This window comes from Aquarana catesbeiana, linkage group LG03 (genome assembly GCF_042186555.1).
Source record: "Aquarana catesbeiana isolate 2022-GZ linkage group LG03, ASM4218655v1, whole genome shotgun sequence".
Classification (NCBI taxonomy): Eukaryota; Metazoa; Chordata; class Amphibia; order Anura; family Ranidae; genus Aquarana; species Aquarana catesbeiana.
Window position 1 is genome coordinate 134,298,598 of NC_133326.1, and position 25,254 is coordinate 134,323,851.

The following is a 25,254-nucleotide window of genomic DNA, read 5'->3' on the forward strand; positions in this document are numbered from 1 at the left end:
ATTTCCTGTTTTGCATGGTATTTGGACAGACTGGCCAAATGTGCTGCTCTGTAGTAGTTAGTAAAATTAGGGTATCCCAGGCCTCCTTTATTTTTGGGAAGATGTAGTGTGTGTATAGGTGGTTTAGAAGAGCCCCATATAAACGAAGTTGCTCTTTTTTGTACTATTCTCAAAAAATAGGAAGGAATTGGAATAGGGAGGACTCTGAATAGATAAAGCAATTTGGGTAGAATAGTCATTTTGATTGCATTAATCTTCCCTATCCAGGATAAAGGAAGTTGCGACCATTGTTTTATTAGATTTGTGATCTGTCTTAATACAGGAGGATAATTGGTTGAGAATAAGTCAGAATGAGATGCTGTTAAATGAATTCCAAGATATGGGATTGATTTTTCTGCCCATGTGAATGGGAGTGCAGCCCTAGCCGGGATCAATTCCATGTTTGTGAGCGAAATATTAAGCACTAGGCATTTCTTAGGATTAATCATAAGGCCGGATAGGGCTGCAAATCCATCAAGAGCTGGTATTAAGTTAGGACCAGAGACCTGTGGTGATGATAGAAAAAGTATTATATCGTCTGCAAATATACATAATTTGTGTGTAATACCTCCTACTTCAATGCCAGTTATAGTTTGGTTTGTTCTGATGTATTGGGCCATGGGTTCGAGTATAAGGGCAAATAATAAGGGAGATAATGGGCAACCCTGTCGGGTACCTCTTTCGATATTAAAGGCATCAGATTTGTATCCAGCGTGTTTTATATAGGCTTTGGGTTTATTATATAATGCTTTGATCCATGTTAAAAAGTGGGGTCCAAAACCCCATTTTTGTAATGAATATTGCATATATTGCCAGGATACTGTGTCAAATGCCCTCTTAATATTGAGAGATAGAAAACATAAAGGGATTTTCCGTTATTAGCAATATGTGCCAATAACACTGCTCTGCGTATATTATCGCCTGCCTGTCTATTTGGCATGAAGCCTACTTGATCTCTATGTATTAATTTTCCTATAATGCTATTGAGGCGTTTTGCTATTATTTTTGCTAATAATTTAATATCAAGGTTTAACAGAGAGATGGGCCGATAATTTACACAGGAAGTATCATCAGAAAGGGGTTTTGGGATCATACAAACAATTGCCATTAGTGTTTCTTGCCGAAAAGAATGTCCTTCTAGAAGTTTGTTAAAAGTTTCAGTGAGAATGGGAGAGAGTATTTCTGAGAATGTTTTATAGTATAAAGCCGAGTAACCGTCTGGGCCTGGTCTTTTGTTAAGTTTTAGGTCTTTTATGGCGTTAGCAACTTCATCTATAGTTATAGGCTCATCCAAACTGCTTTTTTGATTCTGAGACAACTCAGGTAAGGTTATTTTTGAGAAGAGGGATTCAGCCTCTGTAGGATTAAATTCATTGTTTGTCTTGTATAAGGTTGCGAGATGTAAGTGAAATTTATGGACTATTTTAACTGGATTACAAGTATAAACATTTTTTGATAATTTCAAACGTATTGGTTTGAAAGATTTGTTAGTTGAATTTAATGCCGGAGCCAAATATGTACCTGGTTTGTTTGTATTCATGTAGAAATTGTGTTTGGAGCGTTTGAGGGATTTATCAACTGACTCAGTGAGAAATAGATCATATTCCAATCTAGATTTTTCCAGATGAGATTTTGTACTCTGAGATGGATTATCTTGGAATGATATGTAGGCTGCATTAAAATTGAGTTCTAGTTTTTTTTGCTAGATTTTTGCGTTCCCGTTTAAATAGCGCCATTTGTCTTTGTATTGTACCACGCAAGACAGGCTTATGAGCTTCCCACAGTTTTATTGGGGAAATGTCTGTTGTATTATTAATTGATATGTATTCCTTTAAAGCTTGTTCAATGGCCATCTGATGTAGTGGGTGTTTGAGCATTATGTCCGGTAAGTACCACGTTGGGTCATGCGCTTTTGGTATGGCTGAGGCTATAGTAGTGTATACTGCATTATGGTCAGACCACGGAATCGGAATTATATCTGATGCAATAATTTCTGGTATCATTCCTATTGTTAGAAAAATATGATCTATTCTGGTGAAGGTTTGATGAGGGTGCGAGAAATAAGTGAATTTCTTTTTCATTGGGTTACTTTCTCTCCACGAATCTACCAGATTGTATTTGGAAAGAAGTTGAGAAAAAGGTAATCTAGAGGTTATTTTGGATGGTGTAAAAGGTGATTTATCTAGAAATGGGAGGAGGACCTGGTTCGAATCCCCAGACATTATCACTGTTCCTATTTTGTGTGTATTAATCACTTGTAATATATGTGAGAGGAATGGTGTAGGTTGTTTGTTAGGAGCGTAGTAGGAAATCACCGTGATTGCTGTATCCATATATATAACCCATGAGTATCAGGTATCTACCTTCTGGGTCTTTAATTTCTGATGATAAGGTGAATGGTGTGGATCGGTGAAATGCAATTAGAGTACCCCTGTGTTTGGTACAGGCAGAAGCCGTGTAAATTTGTTGATAAAAAGGAGAAATATATTTTGGAGTAGAATCTTTGGTGAAGTGTGTTTCTTGGAGGCATACTATGTGAGCCTCCTTGTTATGGAAAGTACGGAAGGCTTTGGTCCTTTTTTGAGGGACCTTTATTCCCTGAACATTCAGGGAAAGTATATTCAGTGGTCCCATGGCAACAGATCAAATAGTTTTGACTTACTTTTTGTTATGCAGAGCTGACTGCGCAGATCAACCTGTGTGGACTGAAGAGATGAAAAGATAGAAAAGAAACCAGTGAATTCTGGAGTAAAGAGTAAACAAAAAACATATGAGATTAGATGATACATTGTATAAATTATTTTTTGCAAGTAATCACAATTTACCCGTGACAGAGAATAAATATCTCTCTCAGGGGAATAAGTGCCTTCGTCACACTCCCACATAATATGGTTGGGAGAATGAGGAGGGCTAATGGGGGTACACGGATCTTCCGCTTACAGGAGAGAAGTGCTATGTCAAAAGACATCAAAATGATGTTTCATTAATTGGAGTGCAGAATATAGTTTTTGTTGAAATTATTTATTCCAGGGTGGTTGTATATGGTTAATCTTGCCCTAGGCTAAATAATTCAGTTAGAAAGGTACTGTTAATAACTTTGGTATTGATGAAGATAATTTGAATTATTTTGGGATTTTAACCCTTTTAGAGTAAACAATTACATATTTTATTCATATGTAACTGTTTAGATATGTTAACTCATAAAATTGAGGTTGTATTGCTTCAGATTAGAATAAACAAAAACATAGTTCTAGGAACTAGTTAGGTACTAATATATTTGTTTTAAGAAAAGAAAGAAAAAGCTTCCATTACTTCTGGATTATTGAACATATTTGTCCTAAAAAGTAATAAATCTATTATTACCTGAAAATATATAACTGAACAAGAATTTCCTTATTTCACTTATATATTCTAAGGCTATATGAATCAGAAGTAATAAGAAATATAACTGGAATGTAACTTGATCCCATACAGTGTGTGACTATCAGAATGCAGTTACATTCAGTTATAAATACAGGTTTTTTTATAGAGAACCATCTCTTAGTATAATAAATGAAGAGATATCAGGAATTAGGATGTCAGTCCATTGAATCTTCTTCTTGGTCCATGGATGATGTGACATAACGGCCTCTTTTGTGAGAATGATGATTCCCATTTTGTTCTGAAATTTTCTGGGTGCTGCCTGAAGGTGAAGATGATGCCATTCTTCTGCGTGTGGGGGTGTTGCTGCTTGTGGGTTCTGTCAGATTTAATTTTAAAAGGGTTTGTTTTAGTTCATCTGCTGATCTGCTTCTGTAAATTGTACCTTGGTAGTTAAATCTGACTGAAAAGGGGAAGCCCCATTGATACATAATGTTGTGGCGTTGCAGTTCCATTAGTTGGGGTTTCATGGATCGTCTTTTAGTAATAGTAAGTTGGGATAGGTCAGCAAAAATTTGATAATTGTGTCCTTGAAAATTAAAGTCCTTTTTTTCTCTTGCAGCAAATAGTATTTGTTCTTTCGTTCTGTAATAATGAAATTTTGTGATTATATCACGTGGGGGTCCGTCTTTCTTTTTGGCTGTGAGGGCTCTGTGTACTCTGTCCAGTTCTAAACGTTCAATAGGGATATCTGGCTTTAGTTCTTGTAATAGAGCAGTAATAGTAGATTGCAGGTCTGTCACAGTTTCAGGTATTCCCCTTATGCGCAAGTTTGAACGTCTGGGTCTATTTTCGTAATCTTCGAGCTTAGTTTGAAGTATTAAATTCTCTTCTTTTAATTGTTCCAATTCTGTTATATTTTCTTGGGTTGTAATTTCAATTTCATCAATTTTTATTTCTAAGGCTGCGGTGCGGTTTCCCAGCTCTCTTATTTCTTTGGTTAGGCTTTTTGTTATTTGGTCTGAGGTTTGTTTTAAAGCCTTATGAAGCATCTTTTCAAATTGTAATAATATTACTGGGGATGCTGAGGAGGCTTGTGGAGAAGTTTGTGAGAGGATTTGTTCTGTATCTGACTCAAATGGAGAGTCTTGCTGTGACATTTTCTGTCTGTGAGAGCGCTCTGATGCTGTATATTGTGAGGTGACTGGAGCTGCTTTAGTTGCAGTAAGTGCCTGTGAGCTCTTTGTGAGGTGATTTTTATTTCTGCCACGGCTTCCTCCCAGTACCATATTTCCTGCCCAAACTTTCACAGTTTGTTCCCTGGGGCAAAAAGGTTCAAATGGATACCTTTTGAGCCTGCAGGCTCCGCTTTGTCCTTCTCTTCTCTCCTCAGCGGTGTGGAGCTCTAACAATGCATGTCTGCTCCGCTAGGCTCCGCCTCCTGTCCTCCGGGGATATTTCCTTTTACTTCCTGCCCAAAAGTCAAAGCAGGAAGTGAGAGAATCTCTCAAGTGAGGGAATCCCTGGTTGTCACTGAGGTCACCAAAACTAGTGTCCTCTTTAGAAGATGCCCCCCCTATTACTGTTATGGAGACAACCCAAAATGCGTAATTTTCTTTTACTTTCATGGTGAGAATGGTAAACAGGACAAATAGAGAGGGTAAATCTCCCTACCAGGGACACAGACAGCAGTAAAAACAGGACAGGTCTTCTAATCCCTCTCCACTTCAGTGTACGTGCCTTGCAGGCTCCCAGCACAGTGACTGTTGGTTAACGGAGTTTTCCAATCATGTGAACGCTGTGACAGCCAATCACAGTGGTCGAATGGCCAAAAGCCCCACCCTGCTTTCCAGCATTCTAAAGCTGCAGGAGCCAGTGCCAAGTGGTTAAGGACCAGTATAGGGCAGCAACAAACCCGGTACGTACAATACGCTGTTAATGTCGGTGCTAATCACAGAACACCCACCCATTACTGTTCCAGGTTTCTACTCACCAAGTATCGCTGAGATGAAATTAGCTGATTTGATTCTGTTGTGTTACAAGGGTAAGGCTATTATGATAAGGACTATAGGGGACTACCCCTTTAAGAGGTTTTGGGCAACAATATGCATCTCTGAATAACAGCTGATTTCTGAAGCTCAAGTTTCTCAATAAGTCTGTGTATACCACTAGAGCTTGGAGACTTGGCACTCTGTAATGCATGGCAGACTTTGTATTGGAGCTGCAGACAATGTTATCGCCCTCTCACAGTCTGTACAGTACAATAACTTGAATGAGGCAAGATTTGTTTTGAGACTGAGCTGGGAGTGAGAACCCAGCACGATTTATGTAGAAGCGACGTGCATCTTGTAGCAGGGGAAGCAGCTTCAGGAATTTTTTTTTCTGCTTGCAGATTTCAGGGTTGCCCTACATTCAGCAAAACACTGCCCCTAATTAATTTAATGTGTGTGAGATGTTTAACTGCTCATTGCCTGTACAAAGCCCTTGGTAAAATGTTGCACAGCTACCAAGGCAGGTGAACAGCTTATGCTCATGGACTGTGTACAGTTACTAGTCCGATTTTTGCTATTACCAAATCTGATTGGATTATGCATTACTGTAATTTATTCACATTTCTTGGCATCCTTGTGTATATCTCATATAATACAAATGGTAAGCAACTCCCAGTGAAATATTGCTGGTTACATTACATTGTATTTTAATATGACATTGGACTAACCACATTTTAAAGTGCTAGTCCAACCAAACTTATTTTTATTTTGGTTTTCGATCGAGTATGAAAGAATTGGAACCTCTTGAGTTTTTACTTCTATCTGGGCTCTCTAAGGGTTAATATAGACATTTGTTGTAGTGTTACACTCCATTTTCTATTTAAATGGAAAATACAGCATTGGACCAAAAAAAGCTACATTTGACTTGTGGTGTCTGCAGTTTTATTACTTGCTCCCTGAATAGGACATGCTGCATCCAAAGAAACAACAACATCTATGGCCAGATTTACTTTCCAAGCGTAAAAATTTCTGTCTTCACTTTCACTTATGGTCAGGGTGATGACCATTTCACTAGACAGAATAAGAAAAAAAAAAACTGTAATATGAATACCGACGGCAATAAAAAGCTGTGAGGGTTTCTAGCCTCCCTATAGTCTTCCTTTCTATTAAAAAAAAAAAAAAAAAAAAAAAAAAAAAGTTTTAAGATATCTTTTGCAAAAAAAAAATCCCCAGTGATTGGTTTATGTAGGTGTTTAGAAGATGGTCAAAAAATGAATGCTACTGTCAAAAGCTGTTGCTTGAGTCAAAATAAAAAATGTTGCGTTCCACTTTTGCTGTAAGGATAGATGCCAGTCAAATATATGTATATCAGGAAATTAGCACTTCTTTTTGAAGTTAGTGGTTGAAATTCCTTACATATACCCAATGAAGTAACTCGCCCCAGTTAATACAGAGCAACGGGGAAAATAATTTTGATCACCCACTGATTTGGTATGTTTGCCCACTTACAAAAGGAATGTAGGGTCTCATTTTTATCATAGTTGTATTTTAAATGATGGCGACAGAATGTCAACCGAAAATCCAGAAAAAAACATGATACAAATGTTACAAATTTTGCAGTTCAGTGAGTAAAATAAGTATTTGATCCCCCAAGCAGAACATGACTTAGTTCTTGGTGGAGAAACCCTTGTTGGGAAGCAAAGAGGTAAGACATTTGTGGTAGTTGGTTACCAGGTTTGCATTCTTTACAGATCTCTAAATCCTTAAAGTTTATTGGCTGTCGCTTGGCAATTTGAAGTTTCAGCTCCCTCCATAAATTTTCTATTATTAAGGTCTGGAGACTCCATGACCTTAATGTGCTTCTTCTTGAGCCACTCCTTAGTTGCCTTGGTGGTATGTTTTGGGTCATTGATCCATCTTCAGTGTTCTGGCTGGGGGAAAAAGGTTCTCATCCAAGATTTTACAATGCATGGCCCCATCCATTCGACCCTCAATGCTGCAAAGTAGGCCTGTACCTTTAGCAGAGAAACCGCCCCAAAGCCTAATGTTTCCACCTCTGTGCTTGACTGTAGGGATGATGTTCTTAAAGTCATAGTCAGCATTTTTCTTCCTCTAAACACAGCAAGTCCCCCTCAAGAAAAAGCCAGATGTGCAGGCCTATTTGGATTTTACCAGTTAACATCTACAAGAATCGGAAGGATTGGGAGAAAGTGTTATGGTAAGATGGGACCAAAATTGAGCTCTATGGCATTAACTCGACACACTGGAGGAAGAAAAATGCTGACTGACCCTAAGAACACCATCCCTACTGTCAAGCACAGGGGGTGGAAACATCATGCCTTGGGGCTGTTTCTCTGCTAAAGGTACAGGCCGACTTTGCTGCATTGAGGGGCCAACGGATGGAGCCATGTATTGTAAAATTTAGCTTGAGAACCTTCTTTCCTCAGCCAGAACACTGAAGATGGTTTGTGGATGGGTCTTCCAGCATGACAATGACCCAAAACATACCGCCAAGGCAACAAAGGAGTGGCTCAAGAAGAAGCACATTAAGGTCATGCAGTGGACTAGCCAGTCTCCAGACCTTAATCCCATAGAAAATGTATGGAGGAAGCTGAAACTTCGAGTAGCCAAGAAACCTTAAGGATTTCAAGAAGATCTGCAAAGAGTGGACCAAAATCACTCCTGAGATGTGTGCAAACCTGGACACCAACTACAAACGTCTTACCTCAAAGTAAAGTACTAAGTCATGTTTTGCTTGGGGGTCCAATACTTATTTTACTCACTGAAATGAAAATGAATTTTATAGCATATAGCATCGTGGCTGTAATGAATTGTCGGGTCTCGGCAATATAGCTAAAACTCATTGAAAAAAATGACATGGGTCCGTCCCGTCCCCCCAGTCCATTACTAGGCCCTTTGGGTCTAGTTTGCATATTAAGGGGAACCACAAACCAAAATTAAAAAAAAAAAAAAAAATTGCGTGGGGGTCCCCCCAAAATCCATACCAGGCCCTTCAGATCTCATATGGAGATTAAGGGGAACCCTGCGCCAAATTTAAAAAAAAAGGCGTAGGGGTCCCCCCAAAATCCATACCACACCCTTATCCGAGCATGCAACCTGGCCGGCTGCGGGGGACGAGGGGACCCCCAAATCCCACCCCCCATGTGAATTAGTAATGGGTTACATTGTACCCCTACCAATTCACAAAAAATGGTAAAGACAAAAGACAGCTTGGGACAAGTCCTTTATTAAAAGATAAAAAAAAATGTCCCGCAATGTAAATCCATGCCGCTCGACGGACCAAAAAAAAAAGTAAACGGGTGACCCTGCCCCCCTCTGATGCCACGGGGGGCTTCCCCGTGGCGTCAGGAGGGCTGGGTCACCTGTTTGTCACTGGGTGGCCCCGCCCTCAGCTATATAACAGTTGTCACCCAGAAGAAGCGTCACTCGGCGGGAGCCTCCCATGGAGGTGGAACTGTAGCTGCTTTTTTTTTAAATATTTTTAATAAAGTGTTTGTCCCAAGCTGTCTTGTCGTTTATTTACCAGTTTTGACACTTTTTTTTTGTGCATGGTAGGGGTACAATGTACCCAGTTACCAATTCACATAGGGGGCCGGGATCTGGGGATCCCCTTGTTAAGAGGCTTCCAGATTCCGATAAGCCCCCCCCACAGCCACCGGGCAAGAGTTGTGGGGATGAGGCCCCATCAACATGGAGACAAGATGCTTTGGGGTTACACCCCAAAGCACCCTCCCCATGTTGAGGGCATGTGGCCTTGGACGGTTCAGGAGGGGGGCGCTCTCTTCTCTCGTCCCCCCCTCTTCTCCTGCGGCCTGCCAGGATGTGTGCTCGGATAAGGGTCTGGTATGGATCTTGGAGGGGACCCCTACGCCAATGCAAATTAATTTTATAGCATTTATAGCATATAGCATCGTGGCTGTAATGAATTGTCGGGTCTCGGCAATATAGATAAAACTCATTGAAAAAAAATGACATGGGTCCCCCCCCCCCCCCCCCCAGTCCATTAGATCTGATATATTTTTTGACAATATGATGATCAGTCAATATATGCCAATGTTTGGAGAGTATATTACACAACTGATTATGATGGGTGGAATATTTAGTGATGATTTTGGCATTAAAGGGTCGCCTTGTGCGGGGAGGGCCATAGAGGAGTGTTTGGCGATCTTGGGCAAAGGCTCTGTTAAATGCTTTCCTCAAGTTAGTGCGGCTGTAGCCACGTGCTAATAGGCGTATGCGTAGCGCGTAGGTGCATCTTTGTATTTTGCCATGTATCATGCTGTAACTTTGTATCTTTCTGCTTGGCAAATCAAGTACTTGTTTTTAGCATGTTGTGTATGTATGTGTATGTATATATGTGTATATATGTATGTGTATATATATATATATATATCTATATACATACATACATACATACATACATGCCTGTGCCTTGCAGTATCTGTTCATATCATCTGTCTTTGGCCGCAATGTTAACGTTCTGCCTTGCTGCATAGCATACACTTCAAACAGGCTGCCTTTCTCTGTTTAACACGACTCTTGTTATCATCCATAGGTAGCATAATAGCAACCGTTTGTGTATTTGCAGCATATGACTATTTGGTTCATCGATTTTTTTTTTTAGCCAGTGTGTCTTGGCAAAATACAGTACTTAAAAATTGGTCAAAAATGTTTTATATAAGAGACCTATTGGAATACTAGTCAGAAGCAGTGTACAAAGTAGCATTTGCGTTGAAAGAATAAATGACCGCTAACAATGGGTGCCCTACCCTTTTCGGATGTTGCTGCGTTGTGTAAAACTATTAGTTTTTCACATTTTAGAAATGGGGTGCCTCAAGATTTGTGTAGAATTTTATAGGTTGCCTTGACTTAAGGTTGAGAAACTCTGCTATAGACCTATGCTAGTTATTGCCATTTGGAATGTATGGTGTGACTTCACAAATTTTAATTTGAGAATTTGACATACCTTCCAAAAGTTCTAAGAATTTGCTTACAGTGGATCTCACCCTCTTTATCGGTGCACAGCTTAATCTAAGGCTGCTTTCACACTGGGGCGGTAGGGGGCGTCGGCGGTAAAACAGCGCTATTTATAGCGCTGCTTTACCGCGGTATTCAGGCGCTAGCGGTGCAGTTTTAACCCCCCTCTGGCGGCCGAAAAAGGGTTAAAACTGCTCGTATAGCGCAGCTATAGCCGCGGTATTGCCGCGCTGTCCCATTGATTTCAATGGGCAGGAGCAGTTTAGGAGCGGTGAATACACCGCTCCTTCACCGCTCCAAAGATGCGGCTGTCAGGAGTTTTTTTTCTTCTCCTGTCAGCGCACCGCTTCAGTGTGAAAGCCCTCGGGCTTTCACACTGAACAAACAGCAGCGGCTGTTTTGGGTTGGTTTGCAGTGTTTTTTTTTTCTACAACTTGTATACTGTGATGTTTATACCTAATTTATGTAGATTGGAAATGCCTATTGTGATATATTAATGGTGCATTGTTAATGAGGATTGTTTTTGAAAATTAGGTAATGCAGGTAATATTGATTTACATGGTCAGATTGATGCAATCTTTGTCATGTCCTGTTTGAGCTACAAGACCCTGTTGCTATGTAATTTTACATTTGTGTTTGCTGTAGGTTTTTCTTGATAATATAGTGTGCATGTGTGTGTTTATATAATGAAATACATTTCATAGTTTTGGTATATAGTTTGTGAGCACTTCTTTACTAGCTTAGATCACACTTGTATAGCTTGTTCTCTTTATTACTGATGTGTGGCGATCAGGGCTAGTGAAGTAATGGAAGGTAATTTAAAAAAATAGACATGCAGTATGATATACAGTGTGTGTGTATATAATATATATATATATATATATATATATATATATATATACACACACAGTTTCTGAAGAGATTTAAAATCTGTTCTTATACCATTATTATAAGTTGGCTGAATGTTGGAATTGGGCTTGCAGTGGGGAATGCCTGCCCTCGAAGTTGAGTGGTGAGAGCAAGCAGAAAATAGGTAGGGGTAATTGTGTCAACCTTGGTTTGTTGACCAATAATATCCTGAAGAGCAGGTTCAAAGTGAACAGTAGCATAGTATCTGCAGGTCATGTAATGTGTTGTGTTGTCTCACTCTGTAGTCTATGCAGCTATTTAGCACCACATTAGAAAGCTCTGGACAGAATCAAAACCTTTAACTGTTTGTTCAGCTTCTGTTGCCTTGGTTTTGATAAGAGATCATTATCAGAATTTATTTTTGCAATAGGAGTGTCAAGATTTGACCCGAACTGTTGTGCGCTTATAGTACACAATAATATTCTAGAATTAAAAGTTGATATTTTTTTCTACCAAAGGTGAGCACGGTTGACTTTTTCTCCTGTCAGGTGGGTGGCATCCTAAGCGATTTCTTGTGTTAGGCCAACAGTGTACTTCAACAGCTGCCCTGAATCTAAACTTATGTGCTGTCAGTTGCTAATATTACTCTTGACTAATTAGTATATCCTATATGCCTGCAATGTCTACATCCCCCCCCCCTTTTTTTCTAGCAGTTCTTTTGTTCACATGAGTAGATTTGGCTACGATAGTCATATGAAGGTCTTATTTATTTGATTGTAATGCTCTCCTTATCTGCAGCCATTTTAATTAATGTGTGTTTCTTTGCAGGACACGCAAAAGGCAAAACAGTTTCTTCCCTTCCTGCAAAGGGCTGGGCGTTCAGAAGCCATTGTAGAGTATGTGTTCAGTGGGTCTAGACTCAAGCTTTATATGCCTAAGGAAACCTGCCTTATAACCTTTCTTCTGGCCGGTAAGTTAATACTCACCATGCTGTTTGTTTTTTGTTTTTTGTATCCCCTCTTATCTTTGCTAGTTTATCCTCGAAACACATACTTGCATGTCTAGTGTCATTGTCATGCTGTAATCTGCTGCTGCATGTTTGGTCCCGTGCCACCATATTTCTCTCACCCATGATGCAACACATTTGCAGAAGATTGCCATAATGTGTCATGGAATGCTTGAAATGAGTATCGCTGGGGGCTATGGAAAAAAAAAAAATCTATGAATAATCCTTTATATGAAAAGTAGAAAGAGGGTGAAGGTCTGCTTTAACATCTATAGTGGGCATGTGCTAGAAACAGTTTTATAAGCAACCACTAAAACATTGTAGGCTGCTGAATTTTATTTAATATTAAATTCTGCACTTTAGAAGTTTCTTTGAAGCAATGGTTTCTGGATTTCCCCACATGTCATGTGAAAATGACAATAGTATGGCTCAGATGACTGCAACCCACTGCTCCATGTTACTTAAACTAGCTTCATATTTTATTATGGAATACACATACAATATAAATTAATTTTGGATACTGACAGAGCCAAAGAAAAGTTTAGCTGTTAGTCTTTTCCCAAAAATCATTTGGCTTTCAGATTTGGGCTAAAATGCTGAGAACATAACTCCCATAATGTCCTTGTGGTCTTCGCTGTATTTTTTGGTCAGTGCAAGTGCTTTGTAGATTGTTGTAAAATTAACCCGCAACATGAAAATGTGAAGCATTAATGCTCTGGGAACTTTCATGGGTCCTCTAGGTCCAGTTTTAAGGGGCTTTAGGCTTGTGTTAATAGGCCAAATGTAGTTGGTTTTAGGTGTATTTTTCTTGCATTGGAAATTATATTGAAATGCTTTGGAACCCATTCATTGTATGCATTTGACCTCCTTTTAAAGCAGAGTTGCACCCAAAGTGGAACTTCCGCTGATTTTGTCTCTCACCACCCCCCCCTTCAGCAGCACCTTTCGGGGGGTGGAGCGGATGCCTGTCTTTGATGTCACCACTCAGCTCCCTCCCTCCTCCCCTGCCGTCAGGCCAGTAGGAGAGAGGAGCAGAGCCTTGCGCATGTGCTGTAGGGTTCCCAGTGCAAAGCCGTAAGGCTACACTGCCGGGTTCCCTTACCGCACTACAGGACAGGTGAATGTCCTATTATTAAAAGCCAGCAGCTGCAGTATGTGTACCTGTTGGCTTTTAATTTTTGCAGCGGTGGGTGAAACACCGCTTTAAGCTCCAGCAACCTACTCCATGCTGCTTTTTCATTCCTATTGACTTGTATGGGGAGAGAAGTGGTTCCAAAGTGAACAAAGAGAGTGTTGGCTCTTGGACCCAAACCCAAAAGTTTGCCTAATTTGCATAGTGTCATTTTGAACTTTAAGGTCTCTCTGCTTGACAAGGGTGGTGGGTTTGAAGAAGGGTTGTTCTGCGTACACGTTGCATTAGGAGATCTACATTTAGCCCCGGTTCACACCTATGCGAATTAGATGTGCGTTTCCGCACATCTGATTCGCATAGCAGGAGAATGAGCCGGTCCACATATCTCCGGGGCGGCTGCGGAGCGCACTGCACAAAAACGCTGTGCGTCTTTGGCTCCGTTTCAGGGCCGAATTCAGGCATAGAATCGGCCCTGATTCGTCCCTGAAACGGGGAACAGGGACGCACAGCGCTCCTGTGCGATCCGCAGCGCATTATAGTGTAAACCCGGGCTTAGATTTATTTATTTTTTATAGCTGGACATATAGTCTAGGGATCTTGCTAATGGGCTTTCTAGTCAGATGCTTTTCAAATGCAAATGTATGCGTTTAAGTAACAAACCTTTCATTTGACATAAATCTGCCCTCCAAAAATATAATTCCTGCCTCCACACTGCCAAACAGACCTACTTTATCACTCTCATTAATACCCTCTCACGAAGTCCCCTTCTTTTCTACCTTTAATGCTCTACTTGGTCCCCTATTACCTCCACCCACTAATTTACTCACTGCCCAGGAGATTGCTAATCACTTCAAAAATTAGATTTGTCTTGATCTCCACTCTACAGATATCTCCCTCATTTTACACTCCTTGTCCTCCTGCACTATCAATACCTTCCCTCATTTAACCCAGCTACTAAAGATGAAGTCACTAAACTTTTTCCTAACGCCCACCTAACCTCCTGCCCCCTGGACCCTGTTCCTTCTCAAATCCTACAGTCACCTTCTGGCTCTATCCTACACTCTTTAACTCATATCTTCAACCTCTCCCTCTCTACTGGCATCTTACCCAACCCTCTAAACCATGTGCTAGTCATGCCCATACAAGAAAAGGCCTCACTGGACCCCACCAATCTTGACAACATAAGACCAATCTCCTTAATTTTTTTTTGCCTCCAAACTCCTTGAATGTTTAGTCTACAACTTACTGAGCAACCCCCTCATTGATAATAACTTTATCCCATTCAGTCTGGATTTCAACCACAGCACTCCACAGACAATGCTCTCCTAAAACTCACACCAAGTTAACAACCAGAGCCAACAGTCATCATTCCGTATTTTTACTCTTGGACCTCTCCGCTGCCTTTGATACAGTTGACCACCCCCTCCTCCTCAAAAAACTAAATTTGCTTGGTCTTTATTGCTACGCTTTCCATTGGTTAGAATCTTACCCATCTCACCACACCTTCAGTGTCACAACTTCACTTCCTCCTCTCCAATTCCTCTTACAATTGGGGTCCCTCAAGGTTCTGTCCTTGCACCTCTACTATTCTCAATCTACACGTCCTCCCTGGGTTAGCTGATAGCCGCCTTAGCCTCCACAACATTTTTAGAATACACCCCTTTTAAACTTTTTCAAGTCATGCGCTCTTATTTACACTTGCTAAGTGATCTTGGTTCCTGTGATACTGTTTATAGGAAGCAACTTATTTTCCCCTTTCTGGAAAAGTTACAGGATTGATAGATTTTTTGTTAAAGTGCTACACCAGACACAACCTTATACTTTGTTTTGGATAATGCAGGTAAGGGTGATTTCCTCTCTATAAAGCCGAAAAAAAAAAAATGTATTACAGTGGGGTAAGTTTAGAATTTCTGACAATGTTTATTATGCTTGGTGTATTGATGAGAGGGAATCCATTGAATAGGGTCTCTCAGATATTAAACCTTATTCAAAAATGCATATGTGGCAACGACTTGCTTCCATTGTGCCTCAACCAGACCTGAAGGGGGTGAGGGTTACTTTCTGCTGCTTCTCTCCCCAGTCTCACTGGTACCTTCTGCCTGGAGGCAAAGCCCCCCCCCCCCCCCCCAGCACAGGGGTCCCCTTGAGGTATCTCTATCCTGGACACTCACATAGCCAGGCTCCTGAATATTTAAGGGCTCTCTCCACCTTCTTGGCTGTCCTCACCCAGGGCTTTGGAGAGATCCCATGCACAGGGCTTTGTCTCTGTCCCTCTAGGTTCTAGAACCTTTCTGGAAGATTCCAGAAGCCAGGGGGTGGTGACAGACTAAAGAGCCTGCTAGCTAACAACAATCCAATTAATATATATATATATATATATATATATATATATATATATATATATATATATATATATATATATATATATATATATAGAGAGAGAGAGAGAGATTACACACACTGTATGTGTATTTTTTCCTTTTAGCATTTTTTTTATATAATTTCTTTTGGAAGTTTTGAAAGAATCCAGTAGTTAACTGGTATATGAAATTACAAACAGGTAAAAGCTCAGAATAATCAAGTGTTTTCATTGCTTACTTCCTCCCACCTTGCTCATGACAGCCCCCCATACCCTACTTAACCTTTTATGTAGCTCCCAGAGGAGGAAGGAAGGAAAATGCTACAAATTCTCACTTGAGTGACAGCTCGGAGTCTGGTAGACATCACAAGATGCTGGTGTCAATCAGCAGTCAGGTTTTTTGCATGTCTATACAAGGGTTACTTTTCAAAGTTATATAACATGCATAAAATATGTTGCATGCATAAATCTTACAGGAAGATTTTTAAAATGAATCATCTAGTGGTCTCTTTACACTCCAGCAGATTAATATTATTACATAAAATTATTTTGTGTATTAGAAAAGGAAAATATTTGGTCTTGGAGGTCATTGATAATTTATAGAGGCTAGTATATACTGTATAATCAGATTAAAAAATTTCGGCGTGGTACCTCCTTTTCTGCTTTCTGTCCTTATTTTCCAATAACTTGTGAAATACAGTAATTTAGCCTTCTGTTTATCCAGAAAATGAATATACCAAAAGACCATCATTGACTGTCTGTTGTGCTGTAATCTGGGGAAATCATACAGTGTTAATGCTGTTATTTTAACAAGTTAACACTCTTATTTTGTTTCCTCTTTAATGCATTTGACGCCAATTTTTGAATAGTGTAAAAATGAAAGTGCTTCCATAAAGCTCAGCATTACAAAAGAGAAAATTATTTGGAAATATGTTTTGCCTTGTATTGCTGCTTCCATGATGTGCATCTTGGTTAGAGCAAATATTACCTCTGCCATTTATAAAAGTACACAATTGTCAAAAAAGATCCTTTGCACAGCACATTAATGTTCTTTCTTCATAGCGATGATCATTTTAAAGCGTTTTCTTATTTGCTGTCCTTTTTAAGGCCTTTTTCATACAGGTCATAGTTATTTTAATGCAGTGTTTCTCAACAAGTATCTTGTAGAACAGGTGTGTCAAACTCCCATTTCATTGCAGGCCACATTAGCATTATGGTTGCCCTCAAAGGGGCCGTTTGTATCTGTAAGACCAGATGTCCAGATCACCCCCCTCCCCCCAACTATCAGAAGTAAAGAGCTCTCACCCTCCCTTATATCGCAGTGCACCCCCCTCCCCCTTCCTTGTGCTGCTGCGGGGAAGAAGGCTGGGGGTGGAGCTGGGAAGCATAAAGTGCATGGTCTGAAGGGAGACCAGAGGAGGGCCGGAGTCTGCTGCATGCTGACACCAGGGAAGGTAAAGATGAGCAGGTGCTGCTGCTGTACAGACAGGCACTGGAGCTGTAGGAGGAGTTCTGTCCTCTCTTCTGCCAACTGCTGGGATGGGGGCAGAGATGAGCCTCTCTGCAGCTGCACAGAGAAGTTCAGGATCTGGCACAAGAATTCTGTTTGCTATGCTGTCAACTGCTGAGGCAAGGTTATGGTGGAGATGAGGGGGTTTACCGCAGCTGCCAAGGTGCGAGGGCCGCATGAAATAGTTTGGTGGGCTGGTTTCGGCCTGCTGGCCTTGTGTTAGATGTGTTGTAGAACCTTAGGTTCCAGAGATTGCTGGGGTTTCAGTGAGCAGTGGTCTTCTATCTGAGAATACCCGCATGGTTCCAGCTCCACTGCACCTAGGTAAAGCCTGTGATGCAGGACCAATGACCAATAATATCATTAGGCAGCCCGGGCAGTCATCACTTGTATTACAAGGAAAAAAAAAAAAAAAATCCACATCGAACCCTCCCACTGTGCTATTGTGTTCTGATGGTGAAGAGCCTTCCCCACTGTCAGAGTGCGATAATCAGTGCTGCCGGCTATGATCGATCCAGAAAAACCTGACAGGCTGGGATGTACAGAAGTCGATCAGTAGATTGGATTGCAATTTGTCCTGAACTGTCCAGATTTCAATCCCTGTATGGTTAGCTTTAGGCAGTATACTGATCAGACACCCCCCCCCCATCCTGTTCCAGTGACCACTTAAAGCAGAACTCTGGGATCGGCAAAAAAAAGCCCCATTATTACACCCCCACACACAAAACACTAAACCGTTATTACGTTTGTGAAATTCCTTACCATTGAAAAGTCTAACTGAATTTTTAGGAAGTCAGCTCTCTAATTCAAAAGATGCACTATAATGAAACTACACTTCCCACCATGCTTTCTGAATTGCAGTGAATGTGAAAGGGTACACTAGGCATGTACATGTTAAATGTGAACAAGCCCACTTCAACATAAATCACACCCCCTCATTCTGCAGTCACTACTCGGTAACACAAAGCTGGATAGGTAGGTTACAGCCTTATAAATGCAAATCATGTTTGTGCTGCTATTGTCACATGTGATCTCTCCCCTTCCAGCCACAACAGGAGATAAACATATTGCCCTTACTTGCTTTATGTACACTGTACTCTGTTGTAATTCAGTATTCTAAATGTCCATCCTCCAGCTGTAGATTTGAGATCTTTCTAACAGCAGTCAGTGCTTGTATGTTGTATATGAGCATACCCCTAGCCGCAACACAGAGAGCCGGGACATGCTGCTTTACATCAGCATGTGGCACAAGTAAATTTTGGCATGGGAAAAACAAAGTGCAGCGAGCGCTGACTTACTAATCAGTAACACAATGATGGTGCAACCCTCTAATGTATGGAAATCTCAGTATACTTCAAAATTACCACAATACCGGTCTCTGTGATATGTAACATCTCATATAATACACATCAAACTGAAAATAAGACATACAAAATTAAACTTTGCAGGGATGGTGGAAACCCCTCCTACAGTTATTTGGCAGTGGACGGGTGTCAGTAGGGCAGGCGACGGTGTCCACTGCAGTACCATAAGTGCAGCTGGGATCGTTGGGATGACACAGAGCTGGATCTCCTGCTGTGACACATCTTGTAGGTGAAACACTGGCCGCTGTACCGGCATTGGACCAGTGTGCTGTCTATCACAGGAGGCGCGACTTTACAGTGACCGGCATTTCACCTAGAAGATATGTCACAGCGGGAGATCCCCGCTCTGTGTCATCCAGCTGCCTCTCCTCTGTGATTCCCGTGCAGCAGTGACAGATGGCTGACGGGTGCCTGGTGGCAGGGGGTGTTAGAGGTAGTGATATGACTTTTGGGAGGGGGAGTGCTGGCAGGGAGAAGAGGACGTCGACACCACTTACATGGGTGGTACAGACCGGGGGTATGAGAGATCCCTCCGCTCACTACAGCATATGGAAGTACATCCCTACTTGCTTTAGATAGAACTTAAAAAGATGATGTGCCAAGACCGGTGGCTGGGGAAAACGGAGGAATAGCAGCCACCGGTCTTACAAACAGGAAATCATTGGCAAGTAATGATTTTATTTAAAATACATGAGGCTATTGCAGAGGAACTACTGAGCTAAGAAGATGATGAATGGCATAAGCAGTGAAGGTAGGAGACTCGCAACAAGGACATGAAGAAAAGTTTTTACCTGGAGTTCTTCTTTAGGGTCTTGTTTGGTTTTTTTTTTTGTTTTTTTCACAGAGGCAAAAAAGGATGAATCTTCCTAGAGGGGACTTAGACTGCAAATAAAAACCTGACATGATTTTTAACACTTCCACAAACTAAACTGTATAGTGGAAAATGTTTTCTCTTTAGATACAAACCTTGATCAAATAAGTCACCACAATACACATTACAATCTGACTGTACAATTATACATTTTTCAAAACAGTGTTCTAGTTACGGGAATATGTGATCTACCTAAGCTTTCTATTGGATGTCCAATTCTGAAGGTCCTAGCACTAGATCATGATAGATCTATAGGAGATTGTACAATTTGATTGTTACCTGTGTGGATATCTTAACACTGCTACAAAATCCACTTTGTAATGTTTGTTTTTTTTTGTTTTTTTTTTGTTTTTTTTTTAAAGTGCATTTCATTGTAATCTGCTTTAAATTTTTTAATGACCAAAAGACAAAAAAATCAATGCCTCACCCTTGCCACAATGGCAGTAGTAGATGTATGCTCTCAAATGCTCCTGTTCATGTGATATCTTCAGAGCAAAATTTTGGAATTTGTTTCAGTAGATTCTGGCTAAATGTGTTAAAATCTGGCATTGCTAACTAAGACCCCATACACACTATTAGATTTTCTGCAGATTTTTGTCTTCAGACTTAGAAAACCATGTAGTGCAAGGGCCTGCCTGATTGTATACAAATTGAAACTTCAGGTTTGACCTGATATTATATGGGTTTAGTAAATCTGAAGACAAAAATCTGCAAAAAATCTAATAGTGTGTGGGGTTTAAAGGACTCCAGTCTTAAATGTTTTAACATTACACTAGGGATTTTGCAAATAGTAGATTTTGGGGATGGGGGAAATAACCAGTATAGTTATGAGTGTTAGTGCGTTATATAACAATATAATAGATGGAAAGGCAACCTGTATGTTTTTATTGTGGAGGTTCATCTCTGGGGTGATTCTTTAGGAGACTCTAGCATGTGTAAAAGCATGATAAAGCTGCAAATTTTAGAATCTATTTTATAAAGTGCTGACAAGGCTTATGTCATTATTTCCATTAAAGAAGCAGGTAAAAGGAGGTTTGGATAACCTGATGTGCCATACAAGAGGTATTAGTCTTGTGCTCACCCATGCACCTTTAAATTGGTACTTAGTGCACTGATTTCATTCATAAGCTTAGTCTGTTTTTGTTGGGCATTCCATTCCACCTGTTGGGTTATTGTTGTGTAGTCTTTGGATTTCAGCAATGTCAGCACCTGATTTTCTGTCTGGCTTCATTTTAAGGCTTTGTCTCCCTAATGTATTGTTTACAACTCACTATTGTTGAACCTCTTTAAAGCAAACCTATTCAATAAATAGTTTCTTCTTTTAAAAATAAAGATTTCCACTGTCCTACAGTTACTGTGGTAGAAGCATCATCCTTGCTGTGTTTTTATGTGCATTTAATATTTCTCAACCAGCCATGACCAGTTAGTGACCTGTTGATTGCCCTAGAATCATTTTCAGCTTATTCAACAGAGGAGGAAAACATTCTCATTTCTCTCATGCTGGCAGTCTAATCAACTTAGCTTTATTTGCTGGATCACAAACCAACCAGCTTGTCTTGCAGAAGAGCCTCTTTGTGTTTTTAGTTAGCTTAGTTTTTGTCAGTCATTCTTGTTACATATTTTTGTTTGAGGGGGTGTATGTGTGTTTTTTTATCTTATTTACAATGTATTACAGCTGAACTTTGCTAAATACAGTTGAAATACATATACTATATATAACACACCTATTGCCAGATGGTGTTTCTTTTGCGAGTCCTACACTTCTGTCAGTATAGCCAGAAGGGTAAACCCACTTTTTCTTTTTACACCAATAAGTCCTAAATTCAGCGGTCTCTGCCTGTCCAGCTGAGATAGTGCTTCCCCTCCCTCTTAAGCTGCCCATAGATGGATTGAAATTTGGCTAATACAGCAGGGACATACCAAATTTTAGATCTATTTCTGGGCAGTGTGGTTGTACAGAAAATCATACTCCCTGATGTTTTGGAAGAGCTTGACAATGGATGCCAGCCTCAAGGACTGGTGAGAGTCCTAGATAATGTTATCGGTAGACTTGGACGCTAGAGGAGTGGCATCACCTGACCTATATGCTGGAATTCTGGCGATGTTGTTTTTTTTTTTACAAGGCTGGACCTTCCAACTGCAGAGTCATTTGTTCCAATTCAGTTGGTAAATGCCACAGCAATGGCATATATCCAGCACCAGGAAGGAGCCAAAAATCTTTCCGTGTCAAAGAATGTTATGAAGGATTCTTTCAGTTCTAGTTTTGTCAGCCATTTACAGCGACTGTACCCAAGTGAATGGTCCCTAAACCTAAAGTGTTTTCAGGGCCTGTGTTGCAGGTGGGGGCACCTGATGTGGAGTACTTGGTGTCAAAGTTCAACAACAAACTATTGCAGAGATCCTCTGGTTGACGCAGTGGATGCTTTGGTGGCTCTGTGGGCAAAGTACAACCTGATCTATCCGTTGCTCAATAAAACTTCTTCCTTGTGTATACTGCTGGACTGAGGTGGCCATTCCAGGGAAACGTGTTGCTTCAAAAACTGATCCAGCTTTTTGCTTGCCGGCTTTACAGGATAATGGAGGGTAGTCCTGTGATCCTCATGGCACCAAACTGGGCCAAAAGGACGTGGTGCTCGGACCTTAACAATTTCCTGACACTCTGTGGCCCCTGCCATTTTGGCCTGATCATCTTGTTTGCTGGCTTTACTGGTTTGGCTGTTGAAGCCCGAATTCCAAGGCATAGGGCTCTCTCAAGCTCAATCAATCCCTTCACTCCTGAAAGCTAGGAAGATGACTTGGCAGCTTTATCCTGTAAGAAACCCTTCTTCGTGTTACACAGGGATAAGCATTTCTTGCAGCCTAAGGCCCCTTTTTTCCCAAGCCTGTTTCTTCTTTATCCAGGACATTGTGCTTCCCTCCTATTGACCTTCTCAGAAACATTCCAAAGAGATTGCTCTCCACTGTCTGTATGTGGTTCGCATAGTGCAAGTTTACCTATGAGCTGCTGCTTCTTTTACATACTGTTATTCTTTAGGGTCCCTAGAGGGGACATCATGCCTCTTGTGCCATCATTTACTAGGTGGATTATAGCTGCCGTCCTACAGTCTGGATAAGGCTCCTCCTTTTTTCCTTTTGGGGCACATTTTATTAGATCTGTCAGTGCTTCATGGGCTTGCGAACATAAGGCATCTGTTTCCCAGATTTGCAAGGCTGCCATCTGGTCTTTTATTGACATATTTAAACTTTTTCCAGGTGGATGTTCAGGCCTAACGCCATTTTCCAACATAAAGTGGTGCTTCATGCTGCCCCTAGTTTCAAGCCCTCTGATCATTTTATGCACGTGTATTGCACATCCTAGATGCTTTGCTTTTGGACATCCCAATTGTCTAAAATCTTGTGTCCTGTAATTTAGGATTAAATGTAATATTTTGCACCTTACCAGTCATTAGACGAGATGGCTGTATCGGTTCTCTTTTCTTTGGCTTTTTCTACTCTGTTTTTACATGGTGATCTGACCAGTAACAAACCACTTGTATTATTGAGAGACAACTCTGTAGGAATGAGGAGAGGAGTCACAGCAGCTTTGTTAGTTGGGAGGTTAGTGTTAAATGTATTGGCATATATAGAACCACTAACAAATTAAAGCCAAACTGCAGCTCATGCTTTATAAGCAGTTACAGCAAACTTTTTTTTTTTCCTTTTGGGGTAAAGGTTTTACGTGACTACAAACTGATCATTTTAATCACCTCTGCCAGTGTTAAGTGGTTTGCCTCATCCATATAAACTGATACCTTGTGCTGGAGAGCATGTGCTATGAGAAACAGACTTGCTGGCTGGATTACCAGATGAAAATAGCAAGCCTAAAAAAAATTCAGTCATCACCCTAAAAATTGGTAAATTGCAATATGTATGCTTTTTGGGTTTAATACTGCTTTAAGAGAGTAAGATGTTTGACTTCCCTGTGAAATCCTTTTTTGGAGTATGTTAATGGACACTGGTCCCTCCCCTCTGTTCTGATTTACTCCCTATTGCTTACTATTAATCTGAGGCATGGTGGGAGGGGTTATGCTGTGACTATTCTTACAGCTTTTGTTTGCCAACTTCCAAACACTTGAAGGAGGCTGTATAATCCTAGATCAAGCCTTAGATCCCATGTCCTGTAATGAACTCCAAGAGATTTTACAAGCATGTCAAAAATGCTACTTTTTCAGACAAAGTTGAATAGATATAAAGTTTGCTGTATCCAGTGGAGCAAAACTGTGTCCAGATGCCAGCTTGGTAGAGTTTTGATGATCAAGCTCAGGCACTGTATATCCTGTATATAATATTTTAGGGGATTATAGCAGGGCAGCATACAGAAGTTAAAGGATACCTGAAAATGTTCTTGGTTACAAACACGGTTTTGAAATGCCCCATGGGTATCAGACTGCCAGTCATGGACTATTTGCCTATACACACTCAGAATCCTGCACTGCTGTCAGAGCTGTAGCAAACATGTTGGGCAGATGATCACATCACCTGACAGATCCTTAAAGGAGCTGAAGCCAATGCAGGAATGCCAGGACCGTCCTATTGGCATTCAGGAGTGTGGGAGGTTATGTCTGCTTATAAGCTTCTTTTTTTTTTTTTTTTATGAACTGATAATATACAAATAGTTTGCACACTTTTTTCCCCATTCCACTGTTTTTCTCTTTTTACATGCTGCCTGCCTCTTCTACTCCATCCTATTCTGTATCCCTACTGGGTCCTATATACTCCATTAATGCATTCAGCTCAATCTCTCTCGTCCTCCTCCTGTGTATTACACATTTGTGCTGTCTTGGCACCCAGCTGCCAGCTAGATTGTGGTTATGTATGTTTTCTTTTTTTGCTATGCAGCTATTTACTCATTTCTGCATGCTCATAGCTCCCCTCTGGGCACACGGGATGGATGGAGGAGAAGGGGACTTAGTGATTTGTTCAGTCAGCTGCTGAGTGAGTTTACTCCAGTGGGAGAGAAACACAGTAACCCTTTCATGTCATTTAATGAGTCTGCAGGAAATTTTTTTACTAGCTTTTGAACCGTGAAGATTAGCATATGATGTTAGACAGGCACACCTTTCTTGTGTGTGCTAAAATGCTTTTTGTGTCCTATATTAGACCTATGTGGGCGAATAATAAATTGCAGACTGAAGGAGGTGTATGCCCCTAGGTCATAAGTAATACATTTATAAGCTTCATCTGGGTCACCCTGCTTGCTGATAGCTAGTTAGTATATATCTTTTGATACTGTGCAGTACAAGCTGGGATTTTAGGGTCCTAGACCTTTAAGGCCCACTTAGTGTGTGCTGTTAACAGTGTACATGGTTTACTTTTTTGTAACTTTATTGAAACGTCAAAATAGCATTTCGTATACCTTATGACACTCATTGCAGTATAGTGCAATGTAACACACTGGTGAAAAAAGTAGTGGATGTCCCTTTTTTTTTTTTTTTCAGCATAGTGAACTGAACACGTAGGGCACCAAGCAAATTGCCTTGTCAATGTGTTGGGCTGGGTTGTGCAGCACAAAACATGGTGGGAATATAGTGAGTTTTAAGATTTTAAACTGCCCACTAGACTTACAGGCATCTCCAGTTGTCCAGTTACATAGGTTTGTTACATTTTCTGGAAAGCCCCAAAATCTGGAGCATTTTATAATTGAAATTGTAGAATTCAAATTGACTCAACGTTGACCCTGTTCTGGGTCATATACCAAACCTCCCCAATTTGCCACGAAGACTTTGTTCACACTTG

At 40.6% G+C, this 25,254-nt stretch overlaps 1 protein-coding gene across 1 annotated transcript in view; it reads left to right on the forward strand.

Moving 5' to 3' along the window:
• SND1 (staphylococcal nuclease and tudor domain containing 1) overlaps nt 1-25,254 on the forward strand; it is a 957,459-nt gene that overhangs the window by 476,128 nt on the left and 456,077 nt on the right. Inside the window, exon 15 of the mRNA XM_073619298.1 lies at nt 12,066-12,207. Coding sequence (XP_073475399.1) covers nt 12,066-12,207 — 142 coding nt within the window. The remainder of the gene's footprint in view (nt 1-12,065; nt 12,208-25,254) is intronic.